The 22238-nt window shown below is 35.6% G+C and overlaps 1 protein-coding gene across 1 annotated transcript; it reads left to right on the plus strand.

Annotated features, from left to right (window-relative positions):
• Nucleotides 1-22067, plus strand: LOC137385842 (serine-rich adhesin for platelets-like). The gene is made up of 18 exons (XM_068072419.1): nt 1-42; nt 378-663; nt 774-976; nt 1160-1567; nt 1678-1875; nt 5786-5929; nt 6212-7421; nt 7514-7600; nt 9385-9477; nt 9996-10184; nt 11280-11422; nt 11519-11984; nt 12203-12307; nt 12511-14718; nt 14852-14932; nt 17116-17202; nt 18180-18233; nt 21469-22067. The coding sequence occupies exons 1-18, from the start codon at nt 1-3 to the stop codon at nt 21633-21635; spliced, it is 6171 nt and encodes a 2056-aa protein (XP_067928520.1). The 3' UTR covers nt 21636-22067.
• Nucleotides 22068-22238: the final 171 nt, after the last annotated feature.

Raw genomic sequence — 22238 nt, forward strand, 5'->3', positions numbered from 1 at the left:
ATGACTGATCCCGACGCTAAACTAATGGAAGGAAATAAAGAAGTCAGTAAAAAGTTTTTTGTTTTTGCTAGCGCAATGCAACACAGGCATGTTTGGGTGTCAAATATATATTGTTATATATATTTAAAATATATATAACAATTGTTATATATATTTGAACTATATATAATAATTTCAGAATATAACAATATATGCAGAATTTCATGTATAGTCCTCACTAAGCATTTTATATGATGAGTGTTACACACCTTTTGTGTAATATGAAACTTTTGGTAATTTTTATGTTTGGTCAAGTTTTAATAAATTTACAAAATTTATTATAAAGGTATATAGATATATTAAATTCTGTATTATTCTTTATCAACATGTTGTTATAGGACAATCAGTCAGTGGCGACAACACAGTCCAGACAATCACAATGTTTATCAACATCGTCATCTCTCTCCGCTTGCCAACCTCTCAATACCCTGGCTGCCTCGTCGGCGCTTACAAAGATAAAATGGCATATTCCTACGCCGAAGCAAGTCGGACATATTCCGGAAGCATTAAACCGACATAATGCTGTGTCGACTTTAGATTTTGATAATAGAAAACCTGTTTCTTCAACAAGTCAAGTCTCTACAGCTAGTCCCAGCCCTGCAGTCGCCTCAACAATCTCTACAGGTATATTTGACTTTGTGCAATTTTGGTACAGCTATTTTGTCATTTATGTGTTTATCATTCTGTTTTTAGTGATGTCGCCAACTTCAACTGGAATATATACGTATTTTTAGTCTGCGCTCCCTCGACAAAGGTTGCTGCCAGTGTGATGAGTACAAGTACCTGTTCGACGATGTCTGGAGCAGCCAAGATAGGTGCTTCATACGGTTATTCAAGCAGCAGCTCTAGCGATTCATCGGACGATTCTAGCAGTGATGATGGACAACCTACAGCACGCAATTCTGGCAAACTTGTCATCAATCTTGATGGAGGATCGGTAATTTCTTTCATATTATTTAATTGCTTTTTAAACCGGTCATAGAAATGCAAAATTTATGGTTATACCATTAGTTACATGTATTGGGAATTTACATTAGGTGTCATAATTTTACGATTACAAAAGAGGCCGTTTGTATGCTCACAGGAGCTCAGATATAATGCATATTCCTTATTCTTTCAGCTACCAAAGCAACTGATGATGCGATGCAGAGTACGGCTCACACATTTGACGTATGCGACTATCGTCAAACTGGTATCTAGTCAATCGATCGAGGAGTACTTATGCGATCACTCTGGCTCTTTTACAAACTACCCATTGACAACTAACACTGTAAAGGAGTCACATGCTCGCCCATGTTCTAAAAGGCGGCTGAATGTGTTTTTCTCGAAACCAGCCAATAAGCACCACAACAGTAATTTAATCATGGGTACCTTACAGAGGTATAGAAACTGTAGAGTGCTTTTGTCCGACTGCTGGAAGGGCAAGCCATTGCCTTCGTATCTGAATACATTTACTGACACTTCTCACGAAGAAGAATTAGACTCTAAGTCTAAGAAATCAAAAAAGAAGAAGAAAAAGATGACCAAGGTACGCTCAAAGACAATACTTCGCATTAAGTGTTCAATGATGCCTCCATATACTGTTAACTGATGTCTTTGCATGCCAGTGCATTTTGATTGGTTTTTCTCATTTTGCAGGTAAAAGTTGAGGTTGATGATGAGAGTTCAAAATTGAGTCAAGTGAAAAGTCGAAGATCAAAGCCTAAAGAAGAGAGAAAACGAATTATAATGGAGGATTCATCAGACGAAGATGAAGTTTTATTTCCATCACCTCGGAAAGGGTTGAAACGATCATCAGAGGAGAGAAATCTGAATAGACATTCCCGTCATGACAAGGTACTCTTGGAATCATTCATACTGGCATGCCAGTCTGAATTTACTGTAGTATTTCTAACATCATTTTATTAAAAGTATGACTCGAGGTAGCTAGCCTATAAGGAGGTGACAACTAGATTGGCAAGAGGGTATGACTAACCTAGCAGGAGGTGACAACTAGTCTAGTGAGAGGTGATAACTAGATTAGCACTAGGTGATACTACATTAACAAGAGGTGACGACTAGCATAGCAAAACGTGATAACGCTTTGCAAGAGTTATGTTCTCAATATCATGGAGAGGGACAATTTGTATATTTCTCGGGAAGCAGAAAAATAACTGCTGAAGTTGTCAACCAACTGAATAGTAACCTTATGGCATATTACTGTTATGCTTTTTTGGCAACTTACCGGTTTCAGAAAGCATTTATAGAGTCTTTGATATGTATTCTTTACTATTATAATGCAAACACTGATCATCTGTCGATGTTGCAGTTATGTATGTTGCATTGTGGGAAACTCTCCGTTTACTGTTCTTGTAGTCAAAGTATGACAGGAGAATTATAACAATTTCATAGAGTAATAGCTTTTTCATGCTTAAACTCATGTCAAATACAATTATAGATTTGTCTCCTTTGGTTCGTTCCATATGCGATGAAGTGTTGACAAGCTGATGACTACATACAGTGGTGTGCATAAACTTGGAATCACGTTGTTTTGTTCACTCTATATCGAATGGATCTTCCATTTGCTTTCTATTTTCCCGCCAATTATGATGCCATGCCAGATATTATATATCAATCTGATCAGCAGAAGATGTGCTTTCAAACAATGCATTGATTGATTCAACACAATCATTTCTGAGTGATTTATATTAATCCTATTAAACAGATCAGCAATTTTATTTGCTCAGAAAGTTGGTAAACAGCATGCCTCGACGGTGTCAAATGGTGATCAAGAACAAGGGCTGGCCAATAAAATACTAATGCTCAGCTCAAGACACCTTACTAGTCCTTCTGAAGACCAACAATAACCCAACGGCCCTTTTCAGGGCCACCAATTTGTATAAAAGAGTTTGTTTGTATCCTATTTTATCAATTTTCACTAACAACATTCATAGCCTTGCAATAAGTCTGCCTTTCGGTAGATCCACCCCCAGCGATAAAAATCTGAGAATATTTTTGAATATTTAGCATCATCTTGTTCTTCAGAATTTTCCCTTTCAAATGATATATATATTGATGGGGTTGAGGCACTTAACTCCAAAGAATTTCTTAGACAACAGCATATAAACATACATATTTGAAGATTTAACTGGTGATTCCAAGTTTATGCACACCACTGTATCTAATTTGTAATACACAATGTATATGTCGGTATATCACGAAAGTTTGAAAATTTGGGCTGCTATCCTAGTGTTAATGCAGTGAAAAGTAGGCGGCTCTACGTGTGCTGTTTTTATTGTACCTGAATAGGCTTTAATTAACAAAACAAAAATCTAATGAGCATTTAGCTCTACTGATTTTGAGCTATTGCAATAGCAATATGATATATATATTTATCAATATTCATAATAATAAACAGTAGACTTAGGCATGCAATAGACCTAAATTCCCCAGCAGTACAAAATTAAAAAATTGAGTCTGGATAACATAGCCCCTATTATATCAGTCGTAAAAGCTCATTTCCCACTTGAACAAGATCGGTTCAGCCAGGATTTTGAAAAATCCCTGACCAAAATACTAATGGTGTAACGTTTTCATTGTTGTAGTCAGTAAAAGTATTTAGATCATCCATACTCTAACCATATAAATTGACAGTTGGCTACATAACGATAACAAAAACAATTTGTGTTTGCCATCAATCTACCCAATTGTTCAAGCAACAACATTTCATGAAACACTTAACCCCGAATTTAAACGAAGCTGCCAAACCCATGATTAGCTTGGCAAAAATAGTCCAGTGTCACACCTCATTTCATGAACAAACATGCTTAATTCAACAAACTCAAATTAAGTGAATTTTTTTCTACCACAAAATGCTAGTTCAATTTTACTTAAAAAATAATCCGTTTAGTAAAGGATCGAAATCGGTAAGGCCATGTCAGCATTTATCATAATATTAATAATCTTCATAATAATACTGGTTTAAAAATTTTCCTTTATAATTGCAAAGGTTTGATAATAAGTGAAGTTACAGAAGCTACATAATAACTTGAAATATAAACTAAAGACTTTCTGCTAATGCAATTAACAGGCTAGAGATATAGCAGGAGAGATGGAACGTATTTAAATACCCAAGCAAAATGTAACTCCAAATTTGTAATACTGGTAGACTTTGCCATTCAGAGATTTAATCCCTGCAAAAGCGCTAATTTTCAAATCCTGATTAAGGATAAATCCTCTTGGATGTACTGTTTTTATATAAAATGATTCTAAAATTTGACAAATACTTCTTCTATTTGGGTCGGTGCAATCAGTTTTAAATTTTATGAGTTTGCTAGGGAGGATTATAATCAGCTTCGCAATCTCAATACAATCTTATGCACAAACAGTTTTTTTATTGTGAAAGGATACAAATACGGTAAATACATGCACATATATAATAAATTGTGAGTTTTTATCTGTGTGATAATCTCTGGCGATTAATTACTGCTAGAATGAAACAACGTTCTGTGACTTGACCTATCACAGCTTTCATATTTATACATTGAGTTTCACATGTTTTCATTTGTGTTATCATACAATGATTTTTGTTTGAGCACGACTTTTCTTTTCTCTGAATATAAAAAAATATATATGGCAAGCATTGAAAAAGCGTTTTAGACACTTCATAATATGCTGATTTTATATCCTGATTTAGATTTTCTGCTCATAGACCACTTTTGAGCCATGATTTATGTGAACACTGCAAACTACATTTTCAAGGCTGAGTACACAATATTTCATGTCAGCGTTTGCAAAAACGAGTTGTTCATAGTTTCAGCTTGAGTTTGTTTTTGTAATAGTTAAATCATATATATACTTTTATTGGGCAGCTTATAATATTTTTTATAGAAATAATGTTTTACTTAGGGTCTTACACCAAACACTAAATAACTAAGAAGGTAATGTCGTGTCCCGCCATCAACGCAAAAAAAACAAAAATTTATACGAGGAAGACTTCAAACTACTCAGCTTCTGTATAACAATAAATTTTGCTGACTTTTTGATACTGTGATAGGATATAATATACTTTGTAATTGTAAACAGCGGCATATAACATTCTTCAATTGCATATTAATGTTGGCTAAGGAAGTAAGGATTTTTTTAAAACTAATTTGGGGTTTATCATAAACAATGTTCTAAAAGTACTAGCGAGGATGAATAAACTGTGTGGCAAAACTGCTAGTTGATTGTTGATTTACATAGCAATAATAATAACAGTAATGATAATAATCCTCATCAGTCATTGAACTATGTTATTTCTCACGCTCAAAAATCCCAAATGATTTAAAAATTACCTCATAACAATTTGCTCGGGATTAAAACATTTGTCCTGTACCACATTTCACAAAATACATAGACTTTGCCAGTAGGGTAAAAGTCATCTCCTTTCAGGTTTGATAAGTGTTAAATAAATCTTGTGTTGTGAGACATAGCAGGCGAGTCATCCCATGCGAGTCATCGCATAGACACGCATATATGCATTACCGATTATTTTATTTGTTTTGTTTTAATTTCCACCTTGCGTAAATACTAAATAGTGTAAGTTTGAAAGTTGGCTTTGTCCCACCAAATATTTGTCTGCTTTCTGTAGCTCTTTAACGATTTGTGTATGTGTTTTCTATATTATGACTATATATGTATATTATTAATATACATTTTGTTTATTCATAATGTTAAGTTTTTTAATATTGATACACATTTTAATTGTTTACTTTGACCTCAATAGGTTAAAGAATTGGCTGACAAAAAAGGCAAGTCAAATATTGATGTGCCGAAGGAGGAGTCCAAATCCAAGAGCATTTCCAGTGTATACCCTTGGACAGAAGCAATCATGACAGCCGGTTTGCCTAAAATTCCCAAAATCAAAAAGGTAATTTCATGTAGAATAGTATTCTCTTTATATTTTTGTTAAAGCTTACCAAGATGTTTAGCTAATTTAAATTTTAACATTGTTACTTACTCAAGCCATTTTATCTATGGGTTGTCTGCAAATCGTTTGAATAGCATTTGTAGTTATTTTGCTAGTGAATTTATTGAACACCTTTATAGGTAAAAAAAGTCGTTTTTTAAAGTCAATTTTTAAAGTTTGCTTGCTCTTAAATATTTGTTTAAAACTCGCTATTGTAAAATAAGTTTTCTTAATTTTGATTAGGCAACAGCAGGAGGTTATGTACCTCCATCACCGCAGCAAATGGACTCAAATTTCAGACAGGTTGAAAACCCTTACCAAAGACTGCAAAAACGAGAAGCGCGTCGAAGAGAATTTGAAAAGATGGCAGCTATGAAATATGGTGTTCAAAGCAGCCAAGACTCAGCTGGCGTTCCAACTTCTGTTGATGGAACTTCTCATCCCGTTTCAACTTCACTCAACAGTAGTGTAGAATCACATAATGCTCAAGTAGCCCAGGTGGTTCAAGCTCCGTCTAATGTTCATCCTTCGCATAATCAATTTTCACATGGTAATTCCCAAGTTTCACATGGAGTAAATCCATCAGTTAGTATTCACTCACGACATGGCCATCAGCCAAACCTGACTACTCAAGTTGCGCCCAGTGAAAGCATAGCTCACACCAATGTACACAACAATAAACTAACTTCTCAAGAACCTGAACAGTTGTCTAGTAGTATGAGCTCGGTTGCCAGTCAGGTTCATCCGCCAAATGCACAGCTACATTCTGGATACCCTCCAACGAAGCTTGGTCAGAACACTCAAACCCTGGGCATTGATACATCTCTTTCCACACAGAACTACCAGATACCTGAACCACCCATTCCGAAACAGGCTCATGACATGTGCCAAGCAGATGTCGCAACACGCGCGCCGCTTCTTCCAGAACCTCCCATAGATCCTAGGGCATTACTTCCTCATCCTAATATGCCTGGTCACATGCCATCACCAGTCATACCACTTAGCAAAGCAGGAAATGCGCTTTTGGCTGCACCTACTTCAACTATTTCCAATGTTGTTAAAATGAGTCCTGACTGCAGTTCAACTGAAGCAGACGTTAATGCGGGCAGGTTGCGTCATCGTTACAACTCACCAGCTGTTGCTCCCGCGTTACTTCCAGAACCTGATAGTCTTCTCCCATCACCAGGTGGCCTGCTGCCAGTACCCAATAGCCTGTTGCCAGATCCGCCCGATACTTTTAATAGCCTTATCCAGAGAAATTCATTCAACTCTGCTCACGAAGATGGGGAATGGCAGTCTGTTCGAAATATTAGGTTACACAATGAAATGGATACAACAAAAAATGAGGACATAGTCTCAGAATGGAACCGTTCTCAAACAGAATCATCTCATAACCAAAGAGAATCTGAGGCTTCACACCAGACAATGGCAGCTGATAGTACCAGCAATGATGGTAAGTGGTAAATTATAGTGTAACTCTTGATGTTTACTTCCCATGGTTTTGTTTAACAACGCATCACTAAACAAACATAGTTTGTTTTACAGATTTACCAGTCAATCAGCAAGTGATGGATGAGATATGTCGGTTGTCGTTGGAGATATCCAAACGCATTGCCCGGAAATCAGCTCATCGTTAGTATTCACTTTCAATTCTGTTTTTTCAATGAGTATGGAAATAAATCATACAATTTGAGCTTCTATAAACAGTCGAATCGTGAAACATGTGATGTCACTTACTCTAACTTGCGCTAGACATTGTTTAATCAGGCCTTTTATATTTTTACTAGCGAAATGTCCGGCATTTCACGGGAATTAAAAATCAGCTTATAAACAATGAGAGGTTATGTAGTTGCCTGTCACTTGCTATTAGCCTGGCACATTATCTATGACTAATTTGAGTAAGCTTACTAATAATTACTTGCTTCCACGGGAGAACAAGAATTACGTTGCGCCGTAACAGAGAGCGGTAGCGTATTTTCACCTGCATAGCGACATATAACGCCCATTGAATCCATCAATCTCTCATAGCTAAATTGGTAAGGCGTATGCCTATTGAATGATAGGTTTCGAGATTAAATCTTCTGCGATATGGATTTTTCATTCCAATATTTTAATAGCTATGATAGCCGGACTTACCAAATGACATATACACACACAAACACACAAACTTTGAAATTTATATATATACAGTAAAACTCGGATAACTCAAACTTCAAGGGACCGAGCAAAAGTGTTCGAATTATCAGAGCGTTCAAGTTATCAGAGCACTGTCACAAGTCCATGTTTTTACTTATTTATTAGTAGATACATGTACATATACAATCTATAATATAAATCAAAAGCACAAATGGCTTGTTTCAAATTAAATGCTTCTAATGTAAAGTTTAAAACGTTTTTATCAATAAGTATAGAGATTTTTCTATCACTTGAGATTGGTTTGTTGTTTGAGGTGATGTTATTGCCAGGACGTTTTTTAGATTGACATTGGCAAAACTTGATCGTTGTTGAAATGCTCAAAAGAAAAGACATCAGTACATATACAAACTATAATATAAAGCAAAAGCACAAATGGCTTGTTTCAAATTAAATGCTTCTAATGTAAAGTTTAAAACGTTTTTATCAAAAAGTATAGAGATTTTTCTATCACTTGAGATTGGTTTGTTGTTTGAGGTGATGTTATTGCTAGGACGTTTTTTAGATTGACATTGGCAAAACTTGATCATTGTTGAAATGCTCAAAAGAAAAGACATCTTTTTCGTTTGAGCGTTTTACCTACGATCAATTTTGCCGATTTTTCTTGAAGTTTATGCAAAGATTACCTCACTTTACCTCGCTTCCGAAGGGCGATTGCTACGCGGATGTTTGGTATAAATCAAATTTCACCAAACCTTTAGAAAAGTCGTTGACAAAAATATTTTGCCGATGGTGGTAATAACGACGCTTATGAATTACGAAAAGTTGAGGTTTACCTCTATGGCTTGGAATAAAGTGATTTTCTAAAGCGATAGCAACCGTTTCGGTAGCCGTTGGGCAAAAAACAATTCGAATTAACAGTGTTGAGTTCGAGTTATATAGAGCCATTTATCATTGCGTGGGAACGGACCAAGCAAATCCATTCGAGTTAACCATGTGTTCGATATATCCGAGGGCGAGTTATCCATGTTTCACTGTATATATATAGATTATTTTACATTATATTTTCAATCTCAAGCTGTTCAGTACCTTTGCTTACAAAGCTGTAATATTTCAAATAATTTCAGATGTTGTATGTAGGAAATTACCTGGTATGTCGAGACAAATATTTGCTCTAGTTTTATGATTTTATAAAAAGTTCATATATAAATAGAGGTGATTGATTGTAAGCTGATGTATGACTGCATTTGCTAAATAGTTAATGTCAATTGTTTATGTTGAAGAAGATGACACAGACCCTCCGATCATTCCTTTAGAGCCAAATGAGCACACGGAGTCACAAAGTCAAGAACCTGCAGAAATTCCTTTCAGTCTCGGTATGTCTGGTTTTGTGATGCTTTTTAAAAAACTTTTAGTTTATGAGTTCTAAATACTAGCGACTAGTATTATTTGTTATTCTCTATTATTTGTGATTCTATGTCTATTATTTGTGATTCTATGTCTATTATTTGTGATTCTATGTCTATTATTTGTGATTCTATGTCTATTATTTGTGATTCTATGTCTATTATTTGTGATTCTATGTCTATTATTTGTGATTCTATGTCTATTATTTGCTCCCATCATTTAAATGATGAAGAATGATTAGCCAAAGATAAAATTCATGCAACAAGACTTATTGAAGCATTTACAGATATGCATGAAATATGTCTTATTTACATAATTCAACGTTAGATTAATTAAAAATCCTAGTTTCAGGATCTCAGACAATCTGATTTCATTTTTAAAAGTAATATCGAGAAAATAAAGTTTCTGAGATTTAAATCTGTAATTGTTTTTTAAGGATTACTCAATTTTGTGCTGGTAAGTTTTATTGGAAGTTACTGGATTTTAGATGAGTCTGATATGATCTGTTATGATTATGGCCATACTCGGCCACCATTGCCTAAAGAAGATGGCTCTCTGCCTACAGCCCCGGTTCCAAGAGGACCGACTCCCCCTCCTGCATTGGCACCTCCGCCGAGCTTACCAAAATCTTTACAATCTTCTCGCATAAAACCGTTACTAGATCATCAGGCTGATGGTATACAGCTGTCTCTTTTCTATTATCAAGTTATTTTGGGATAAATGTTTTAAAAGGCAAGTCTGCCAAAGTTAGTTTTAACTGTTGGTAATGTGCCAGTGCGAAGTCTTTTTTGCAATACAGTCTACGCTCCTACAACGTAAATACATTCCAGGAATGTTTACGTAATAGGGAATTTTTTTTTAATGAACATTAAAATACATAAAAATTGCCTAATCCGTTTTGAGATCTTTTCAAACTCACCCCTTTTCGCCATATAAAAAGAAAAAGCCAGACTTAATTTTGTAATTTTTTGGCAGTATCGCAACTGTAATATTATTAGTTTGCATTGACAACTCGTCTGTTTTTTCTGACCAATTTCACTGGTTTTATAGACAATGATTGCGGTAATTTTACAATAAATGGATGGGGAACGCTCATCTTCAATGTTCATTTACATGTACAACGAACGATTCACTCATTTGTTCTAGCAATGTTTATTGTGGAAAGTAAAACTAATAACAAATATGTTATATGTCTACAATAAAGCAAAGCAAAAATATATTTTACTATAAAAAGAGTGGTGTCTACCTGTTCGTCGTCTATCTGTATCCATGGGTCAAGGTTGGGATAAAAGATAACTTTCGGCGATACTCCCAACTTGCTACGTTAAGATCGGTAGACCTACACTGTAACACTTGCACTAATCTATCGCCTTTAAGTGTTTATTAACAATTTCGCAGCTAAATTTTCTCTGTTCTGTCGACACATATGACGATCTATCGCGACGAACTAAAATGTCATGGAAGTGATGTAGATATAACGCTATATGCACGTCGTTTTTCTCACAAGTGTGGTGAGATATGTTACCAACCAAATCGAAATTGAAAATTTGCCCCTACTTGACACTACATTATAAGGAATTTTTTACATAGTACAAAGCAAAAACTTTGCTTAATGTTTTTACGTTAACTGGAATTTACGTTATAGGAGGTATACTTTATAGGAGCGTCTACTGTACATCTTTATTTGGTAAGGTAGAGTTATGTATGGTGTTTATATGTTACATTGTTGTTAATATACATGTGTGTAATGTTAATAAAATATGGTTTATAGCATATGAGGAGCATTACGAGCCTGCCCAAGAGTACGATGAGGACCATGAATGCAACGAAGACCAGGCTGATGCAGATCATCATCCTATTTCATCACGCCATTTTGAAGAACCTCAACATGCTGAAGAGTCATATGATGACATAGTAAGTTATTTCATGTTCACTGAACTTGTTATGCAGCTGTTATGAATTGTTTCAGGTGGTTATGTAGACCTGCATAACTTTTTGTTCTTTTGTCAGTTGGCCATCGAACAAGAAAGAACTCGCCGTGAGCTGTACTATGAAGATTTGCGTCGCTCTGCTAAAAGTGGTAAACGAGATCGCTACCAACGAGGCAGCAATGAAGATAGCTATAGCAGTCGTGGAAGTCAAGATTATGACTCCCATCAGTATGAGAAAAGACGAGCAAATGTTCGATCTGAACTCGGCACGAGCCGAGTTTATGAGTCTGATATAGATTATAGTGAGCGATTTGAATCAACGCACTATAATAGCGGTTATGGTGAAAGTATCAGTCAAAGTAGCTATGAGGCTAATACAAGCCACCATTATGACTCTAGACGGGATAGTAACCGGCATTATGAATCACAAACATTCACCTCCTGGGACTCACACAAGCAGGAATTACCATACGAAAGGGGAGCGAGTGCATACCAAAGGAGTAATTATCAGGATGATATTCGGTACACTGACGACAATTTGGAAGGCATGTGCTTATCTTTATTATGATCTGTTGAAGTTGACTATTTCTCAGTACTCTTTCTGTGCTAGCTAATGCTTTGTTTAATTTTAATCAAAACCCAACTTTTTTGCTTTTCTTATATGCATTTTAGAAACTCTCAAATACTCATTAGAAGTGATCGGATCAATATGAAATCTTGGTTTACCATTAGGTTCTATCAATGCATATTCTATTCCATCTAGATCCTTACTACACTGATGATAGAAACCAAAGTCATAGAATTCATCCAGGGTTTCAGAGATCAGATGTCATAACTAAAGACAGATATGGGCCGCCAGTTGTTAACAGTAAGTATACATTTTGTCTACCGCTATTCGTTCTTTTTAATGAGATTGAACTCGTTGCCCTGAAAGATTGTTCCGTTGTTAATTGCATTCGATATAGCTCTAATAGCATTCAACCTGGCCATGACAGATGGTTTTGGTTCTTTGCAGCACGGCCCTATTATTAAGACAAGTTACAACAAACACTGGTGATGCTGGTGTTATAGGTGATGATGAGCAAAAGAGTGGTAGATCGATTCAAAAGGCAAGCTCTAGTGATGTCATTCCTGGTACAGAAATTCTTTCACGGGGGCAAGTAGAGGAAGTCGCACCCTTTACGCTTTCTGAAGAGTCAATACAGAAATCAGGTCTCAATGCAGATACTACACCAAAATATGTGGTATCTAGCTCCCCTCAGAGTTCAGACACAGATCTGGGTGAAGTGCCAATGGACTTAGATGACAGCGGTGAAGAGTTACAACCTGCAGGCAAAAGAGTTCCAAAAACAGCAGTGACTGTCTCTAGTAGAACTAATTCCACTGGAGCATCATACCATGAGCATAATAATTTAATCTCAACTCCCTTTACTGGTAATACAAAGAAGATTTGTGCAGAAGTGTCGAGCAATATTTCATCAGGTTTATTAGAGGTTTCGCCATCTGGGCCAATTGCTATATCTGTATCCGATTGTAACATGTTTTCCAGCGACTCCTCATCTACTTTGACTACTACTGCTCCCTTGCCTTCCACTGTCAACCTTTCATTTCCTAATACTCGAAGAGATCACGTTAGCACTCTGTCGATGCCACCAATGCCGCCTATGTCTGTGTTTTCAAAACTTGATGAAGACCTCTCATCTATTACAACGCATCATGCAGAACCTCACTCATGTGCTAATCCTAATAGTCCTATTACGGGCACATACAAAGAGCAACTGCCTATGGATGCAATTTCTTCTACCTCCTCTGGATGTGCATTAGTGCCAGTGACTGCTGCATCTCCACAAAACGCCGCTACTAGCAAACTTGATTTGCTCACACAGTCTCCACTAAGCAAGCGGTCTAGTCTGCCCAGCTCCATCTCACCTGTAATCTGCCATAAACCAATATCTAATCACGTATCTCAAGGGGATATGCTGTTAGCATCTCCAGTAAAAAAGAATTCAGAATTGTATGCCATTGAAAATCATTCGTTGTCCACGCCTTGTAGTTCTACCAATATAAGTTGTCACACTACTTTATGTTCAGACACAACTGGAATTAATGTTTTATCAAGCAGTGACAAGAAATTTATATCAAGATCTACTTCCTTGCAATCTATCTCGTTTAAACGACCCATATCATCTCCTACATCAAATAACAGTGCAGTCGTAGTACAACCAAAGACAACGCCACCTGTGGGAATAGCATCTGTATTCAGAAGTACAAATGCTTCGGTTTCATCTCTTGGGCCAACCAGTTCTTCAGTAACACTAGCTTCTCTTCCTAACAATAGTACCACAAGCATAACTTCCAAAGCCGCGTTGACAAATGCCATTGTGGACAAAAAGCAGCAACCTTCCGATAGGGTGTTTAAACAGATTACAGGTACACCGAACAGAATAAATCCATTTTGTTCTGGTTCAACGAATGAAAAGCCTGATAATGTGAAGAAAAATGTACAGGGTTGTCCTCATTCAGAAACAGAATCTCATCAGATAACTAACAAGTTTGATCACCAAAGACCTGGTGCAGTCAGCAGTCTTGTTAAAAAGGTTCAGACAGTGGTTAGTGATGCACACGATTCTAGCGCGCCTGAAATTCCCAATACTGAAGGTTTAGTCTTCACCAGCTCACACAAGAAGCTTCCAATAATCAGCAATTCCTTACTAGCCGTAAGCCGAAGTGACTGTAAAAAAGGCAGTGGTTTGCAGAAGTCACTGATGATAAAGGTTCAACAAGATCTCAATTCTTCAGGAAAAGCTGACTCGCAGTATCGGACTAGTCCTAGTAGTAGACTGGCTTCTCCCTTGGCTGCTAAATGTTTAAAAAGTACTGCTAACCACCTAGCAGAGGCGTTTACTGACATTGAACATGTTTCAACAGAAGATTTGCAAGCTCACTTATTACATCTTCAGAGGCTAGTAGCAAAGCCCTCAGATTCATTGGTTGGAATATCAGAAAAAGGCACAAAAAATGCTCCAAAAACCTCCATTCTGGAAATGTCGTCTCAGGCTGTTGGCTTGCTGCGTCAAGAAACTAAGAAAGGTGCATCTTCTGCAGAGGCACGTGAAAGATCACCTTCAAAACAAGAGCTAACCAAAGATTTCAAAGCGCAAAAGCATGATGAGCATGAAACGGCATCATTCTTCAGTAATATTGCATCAGGATCGCATGGTTGCAACATAAACGATGAAGATGAGCTAGTCATACCAGGTCTTAATGTAGTAAAGGAGAGTAAGTATGATATTGCGCTATACACTTATCCTTACAGCGAATGGTATTGCTTTTAGTTACATGATTTTGTGTGCCATGAGCAGTTTTATTTGATATTTGTAATGCTCGAGTCGTGCCGCACTGTCTGTTAAAGGTATGGATGCTAAAAAGTGGGAGAAGCTTTTAGGTGTTCCAAAATACAAGTATCCATTATCAATTCCAGAACTGAACACTGGTAAGTGAAAACCAACTTTGCCTGCATTTGCTAAAACCTTTTTAATATAAAGTTACATTTACCCTAGAGGTTTTTTAGCATTGGTAATTTGTGGTCACGTAACAATTGGTAAATCACGAGTGACACTGACTGCACTTTCGCTGATTGCCAGCAATAAATCTGTGCTGGGTTAAAGCATTTCATCGCAGCCGATTGACCACATATAGATCTCATTGGTTCACAATGGTTACATATTTCACGTGTGATTGTGGTATGCGTGAAATGTTTGTTGGTATGTATTTAGACTAGTACATAATTATATTAAAAATGGGGCAAGAAAATTTTATAAACTTAATGCAGTGACAACTTGTCATCTAAAGCAACTTTACTACAAGTTTTGTGTTCAAGTCCTGCTGCCTACACATTTCACTACTGTCTATGCAATGCATCATATCTATATATATATATATATATTTCAAAGTTTGTGTGTAGATATGTGTGTGTTTCTGTTTGTCCAGCTATAACTATAAAAATTTAGGAATGAAATATTGTTTCATGCTGGATTTCATCTCGGAACTTCCTGTTAGCTGAGCAAATATCTTACCAATTAAGCTACCTGAGACACATCAAATTCTGAGGCGATATATATCGCTATGTGAATGAAAATACGCATACCGCCCTGCGCGCAACGTCATTTTATGCTTGCTCTCATGGCTCTTAATAATAAGTACTCAAAGTACTAGCTTACTCAAATTAGCCATTGGCAATGTGCCAGGCAAGTGGCAGGCAACTGCATTACCTGCAACTGTTTATAAGCTGATTTTAATTCCCGTGCAATGTCATCTAGTATGTGTATATAACGAAGAGTGAGGCCTTTTTCATATTTCTGTTTCTAGTCAAAATGGAAGATTTTTTGTTTGGTGCTTTTATAAAAAGTATAGAAATTGAATATGATATCTTAAGTTCAGTTGTTAAAAACTCTGCCTACAAAGCGTATGCTTTGATAGTGATATAATATGACTAGCAATAACAGGCAGCAGCGGACATATAGTGTCTCACTCAGTTTTATTAGCTGCGTAATTCAGTGAGTGCCTAGCCTATTCAGCCAAAGGGGAACAAAATAACGTTCGTAGTTTTCATTTGTTATTTCTCCATTGTTTCTTTGTGTACTCGCATGTATACTTTTTCTATTTATTATTCTGTAATCTAATTCTGGCATGTATTTGTTACAAGTTTAGCCATAATTTATCGTTTATACAAATATTTTGTTTGAGTTCTGTGAGGGCTTGAAACAGATTAGGGCATTTTTAAGGTTAAATGCGTTCCTACTCGCAAAATTTTCTGTTATTGAAACAACCCCCTAAATGATTTAACTTCGTAAGTAGAGTTTTTACTGTATTAGTTATGACATATATCTGGCCAGATTAAGCGAGGTTCTACAAAAATCATGGATATAATAACTGATCATACGCATTACCAATAGCCGATTTGACAGTCGGCAGCATAGCAATAATGGCAATAATTTGTCATTGACCAGAGTTTCTGCTCGTGCTCAAGCATGCTGAACAATTAAAATAATTCAACAAGGAAATTCCTCCATACTAAATGAAAATTGTCCCACAACCAGGCTTGCAAAGTGTCTCCCCTGATGCTAAACAAAATAGATTATGTCATGACATATGATTGAAAAAACAATATTTTTACTTCACCTGTATATATATATTTCTCAAAGTTTGTCGCTGTTGTTTATGTCTAGCTATAGCTACATGTATTTAAATATTGGATTAAAGAATCCGTATAAAGAATAATAAAGAATATTTGATCTCGGACCTTCCCATTCACCAGTCCGACGCCCTACTAGTTTAGCCACACGAGCTTTATATATATACGAGCTAAGCGATATATGTCGCAATATGAGAGCAAATACGCTACGCTTTCGGTCGCGACGCAATGTCATGGCGTAAAGTCATGAGAAGCCGTAGCTCTTATTAGTAAGCTTACTCAAATGATCCATTGGCATTGTGCCAGGCTAATAACAAGTGGCGGGCAACTCTCATTACCTCTCATTGTTTATAAGCTGGTTTTTAATACCTACTATTAAATCATTTTTTATAGCCAGCCTTCCTCCACCTAATCATTTTTGTTTCGCCGTGTCTAGCTAGGCATCACATTCCTAACAGTCGCCCTTGTTCTTTTAACTGTAGAATTGGCACATCAGATACAAGTGATACTGGATAACACTTCTAGTGCTGCTGTACTCAAGGCCTTCGTCAGAATCTCTATTCTCCAGCGTATGTTATACTTTAGTAATAACTAATAACTAGCGGTAAGCACGCGATGCTTGGAATTTCTTTCAATTTCAATTAAATATCCCTCAGGTGGGTGTTTAGGAGGCTGATTCTCAGGAAAGTGACCTGGTGAAAAGCACAGGAAATATGCAGTGAGGTTTAGATGAAATCATTCAATGAATGTGTAAATGCAAAGCGTTTATATGGACAAACAGACAGATAATGACGAAGTGGGATTTATTAACATAGATTTCTTTCATTGAGTTACTTTTGTTTACCTTATTGGAGGTCAGAGTGTCAACTAACACAACCAGTATAATTGTCTTATTGCTGACCGCTGCCAAGGTCGGTTTTGTAATAGTTGAGTGTTGGCTGTTTGGATATTTTTAAATCACTGAATATTGTTTTTCAAATTACTACTGAATTCATTGTTAGTCCTTAAAACAGCTCCAAATATCTTACTATTACTTCTGACTTGTTTGACTTGGTGGTCGATGACTCTATATGCGATTATTATTAAAAAAGCTATTAAAAAGTGTCTAACTGGAATGCATACTTCTATATTTTTTAGTTGCCTCAAAATAAATATTTGCTCGAGACTTCGGTACGACGGTTGGTGTGACAGTTGATACAACAGCTAGTACGATAGTTGGTGCGACAGTTAGTGTGACAGTTGGTGCGACGGCTGGTGCGATAGTTAGTGAGACAGCGGGTGCGACAGTTTGTGAGACAGCGGGTGCGACAGCTGGTGCAACAGCTTGTATAACAGTTGGTATGACAGTTGGTACAACAGCATGTGTGGTGGGTGGTTGTATACTAGTAATATTTAGGAATCAACGTTCCTACCAACATTTTATTCACCTCAACAATAAATTGACCTACTGTTTTCTGATTTGTACAGACTTGGATGCATAGCTCCTAGTTTTTGAATGGCTGCTGCATGGTATGTTATGATTGCACAGTAAATGTAATTTTTGTAGATACGGATAAGTTGACTTTCAATATTCTGAAGTCTCGAAACCCTGAGCTAACTGGTGAGTGGAGCTATTAGCTAAGTGCTAATCACTTTCATTCGTACTTGTTCTGTCAAATCTCTCATTCATTCATCATGTAGAATATGACTAATAAATATGATATAATATAATAAATACATGATATAATACAGATAAATTTTTTCATATATTTCTAAATATTTCCAGGATGTGCTTCTAAGATATTCTTCGAAGAACACATTGTTATTCATTTATTTCGTTCCTTAACCTAAAATCTACCACAATTTGTTACTATACATTGGAGGTGTCTACACAAAGCATAGAAACAAATGGATTTTATAAAACTATGTTACAAACTGAATATAAAAACTATATTAATAATTGAATTATCTATAAAAGTCCACCATAGTGCCTTAAGAATACTGCATATACATGTAATTATACATGACAATAAAATGAATAGAGAGATTGTTTGTAAGAATACCCGAATGAACAATCACCAAAAAGAGGGTTGTTATAGTTGCCTCAAACTGTTTTTTTGATTTGATTTGATTTTTATTGCGTAATAATAACATGACAGTATGAGTAAAAAATACACAGAGTAGCAATAGGACATGCCAGATAGCCAGAGGCTAGAGTCAAGGCAGCCCCAGCAAGCAGTAGGAAAAGAAACAGAATCAGCGATAAGCGCACACTCCGGAGCACCAGAGTCAGGAAGGACAGTCCCAGGACGCCCACAGGCGCTCCACCAACTTCGCCTTCAGCTGACCCGGAGCAGAGCCCGCACAATCACTCAAAAATTTATTATATAATTTCATTGCACTAAAAAATATCGATCTCTGTCCCTTAGAAGACAAACACTTTTTCAACTTTAATTGATTTTTACTTTTTAAACGGGTATCTTGACAATGATCTATCATAAAATCTTGCAACTCTTCCATGGGGAAAGAATTTGTTAAAAACATTAGCAGGCGATACTGGAATAAAATTTCAATTGGCATTATTTTTAAAATTTTAAAATTTTTGGAAACTGTTTGATTTGGTTTAAAATTGAGTATTATTCTGATTGCCTTTTTTTGCATGATTAAAAGTTTGTTTAAATCAGTTTTGTTGCCGTGGCCCCAAAACTCGATTCCATAAATTAAAAGAGAATAGAAAAAACTGTAGTACAAATTGATCATGGTTGATTTGTCTAGGTAGGGGCGAATGAAACGTAATATTAGTAATATGTAATTAAGTTTTTTGATGAGACTTTGGATGTGTTTTTTAAAAGTCAAGTTGTTGTCTAACGTGATACCTAAAAATTGAGTCGAATCTTTGATTTGTAGTTGAGAATTGTTTAAAGAAAGGCTTAGATTATAATTTTGAGTGTTTTTAGACGGATTTTTGAAAACTACTTGAAATGTTTTACTGTTGTTTAAAATGAGTCTGTTTGATAGGCACCATTCATTAATAATATTTAATTCCTCTTGGAGTTTAGAATTATCTGTTGAAAATATATTGGTGTCATCTGCGAATAAAATACAATCCAAAGCAGGTGCAGCATTTACTAAGTCATTTATAAAAATTAAAAATAAGAGGGGTCCTAAAATTGATCCTTGTGGAACACCAATCGTAATTGCCCTCATTTGCGAACAATCAGTATCTGTTTTGGTAAATTGAAATCTATTTTGGAGATAACTTTGAATAAGAGAGGAAGACTTTACACTAAAATTGTAGTAAAAAAGTTTGTCAATTAAAATTTTGTGATTAATCGTATCGAATGCCTTTGAAAAATCCAAAAATACGCCCTGAGTTATATTACTTTGATCTAAATTAGTATATAAAAATTCCATTAGACTGTTTATTGCTGTAGTGGTGCTTTTACCTTTTCTAAAACCAAATTGTTTAGGCGACAAGATGTTATTGGTTTCTAAAAAATCACGTATTTGCAAAGACAAACATTTCTCTAAAATTTTTGATAAAGCAGGAAGAATGGAAATGGGCCGGTAATTAGATGGATCTGTTCTATTTCCTTTTTTAAATAATGGAGTTACGCGAGCTATTTTTAAACAATTTGGGAAATTAGATTGTTGTATAACAAGATTTATAAGATGTGTTAAAACTGGAATTAGGACTAGTTTATTTTCTTTTATTGCACGGAGAGAAATCCTATCATAGCCGGTTGCTTTAGGAAGACTGAAAGAATCAATTATTTGCAGTGTTTGGTAGGGGTCAATTATCTGGAAGCTAAAATCAATATCATTTACACAGTTGTCCATAAATTTAGAAAAGTGAATATCGGAAAGTGGCAACTCATTGGCCAGTTTATTACCAACATTTACGAAATGATCATTTAAGGTCTCAGCTATATCTTGCGAGTCTGTTAGGAGTTTTCCATCTTTGTTTATGCATCTATGTTGGAAATGTATGCCTGATGTTATGTAGGCGATAGATATATGGAGGAAAGCCATTATAGTGAGGAAAGGTTTAAGCTAGAGTGACTAGCTATATTTACTCTAATATAATTTATGTTATATTATTGGAACTGTTTTTGGCCTCTTTAAACATTTTACGTGTTGAATCGTTATGCTGCGAAAAAAATATCAAACATTTTGAAAATTACTTTGGACGCTGTCAAATATCTACTATAATTTCACATCATACATCATGTGTTGAAAAATTAACAAATATAGGTTTGATTGTATAGAATACGAATATAATATAGTATATATATAAATAATAATGTAATATAAATATAGTCACTTGAAATGTTGCTGCATTAGTTTGCAGTTTAAAATTTTTTTTGTAAAATAATAGCTTCTATTTTATTAAAATACTATCTACTTTGCAAGCAAATGAACGGTATGGCTGAACCATTAACTTGTAGTAATGGTGACCATTCCTATCTTTTTTTAGTCTTTGGTATAAAGAGAGGATTCATGTAGTTACCACTAGCCTAATCTTTCATTGACAAATATTTTTCTCATTATAAAGGAGTTCATTTAGCTTTAAATTTTTAACCCATGATCATTGGTACCAAATGGTATTGGTGCCGTTTGGTATCAATACCTTTTGGTATTTATGTATAATTTTCTCAATAATTTCTGTTTCCATGCTTTACAAATATCACCACAGGTTTACACATTCTGTAGCTAGTACAGTGTTATGGATTAGATAGGGATATAAATTTGTTTTATGAGATAAGAGATAAAGCTGAAAATTAGAAGCCAAGTCGTGAGAGGTTTGTTAATAATGAGGCTCTTGTTTGCTGTAGATCTGTCCTTGTTTGCTGTAGATCTGTCGAGCATATACAATAAGGTGCTGATTAACCTCATGTTACACGAAGATACATTTAGACTAGTCACTGCTGCCGGAATCAGTAACTGGCTGCCCGAGTTAGAAATTCATCCAATGGTGAGAGGTCAACTGCTTAATGTACTCGAAGAAATGACATCACAGTAATCTTACTCTCTGTTTTCATATTACAAATGAATTATTCTTATGATTACTCCAAGTCTGTTAAACGTCTGTTTTTGGAGTTTTTTATTGACAACCATCATCAGTGTTTGTTGTTTTGTCTTCACAAAGTTGTAAAATACATTATTGATTGGGTGTCACTCTGATGGTGTTATCATACTATAAACAGACCTTCATATTAAAAACTCATTTATAAATTTTTTTTGTAAAAATTATCCTGCTATCATCTTGAGACATAGATATGATAATAGTATATACATTATGTCCCTCATTATCATTTACAATAGCACTTGTGTACAGCTTGTAATTGCTTTTCTTTCATTGAGTCTTTGCTATCATTTGTTTGTAATTATGGTTTATTGGGCCAAAGCCTATCTTTTTTTAAGTCACTTTCATGAAATAAAATGATAGCATAAAGCTCTACTGCACTGTAACAATATTGCCTTCTCTTATTTATCATGAGTGTAAACTATTTTTAAAAGTTGTCTTCTCGTGGCATTTGGCCCAACGCTATGTAAAGCAACTCTTAGTTTGTTCAAATCCAGTCGCATTGTAGTCGAGTTCTACGAAACAAATTGCAGGTTCGTA

This window comes from Watersipora subatra, chromosome 1 (genome assembly GCF_963576615.1).
Source record: "Watersipora subatra chromosome 1, tzWatSuba1.1, whole genome shotgun sequence".
Taxonomy (NCBI): domain Eukaryota; kingdom Metazoa; phylum Bryozoa; class Gymnolaemata; order Cheilostomatida; family Watersiporidae; genus Watersipora; species Watersipora subatra.

Excerpts from the sequence above, each read along its gene's own strand:
- LOC137385842 (XM_068072419.1), top strand. The coding sequence starts at position 1 with ATGACTGATCCCGACGCTAAACTAATGGAAGGAAATAAAGAA. Across the intron at positions 43-377 it reads TAATGGAAGGAAATAAAGAA|GACAATCAGTCAGTGGCGAC; the intron begins GTCAGTAAAAAG and ends ATGTTGTTATAG. Across the intron at positions 1,876-5,785 it reads GACATTCCCGTCATGACAAG|GTTAAAGAATTGGCTGACAA; the intron begins GTACTCTTGGAA and ends TGACCTCAATAG.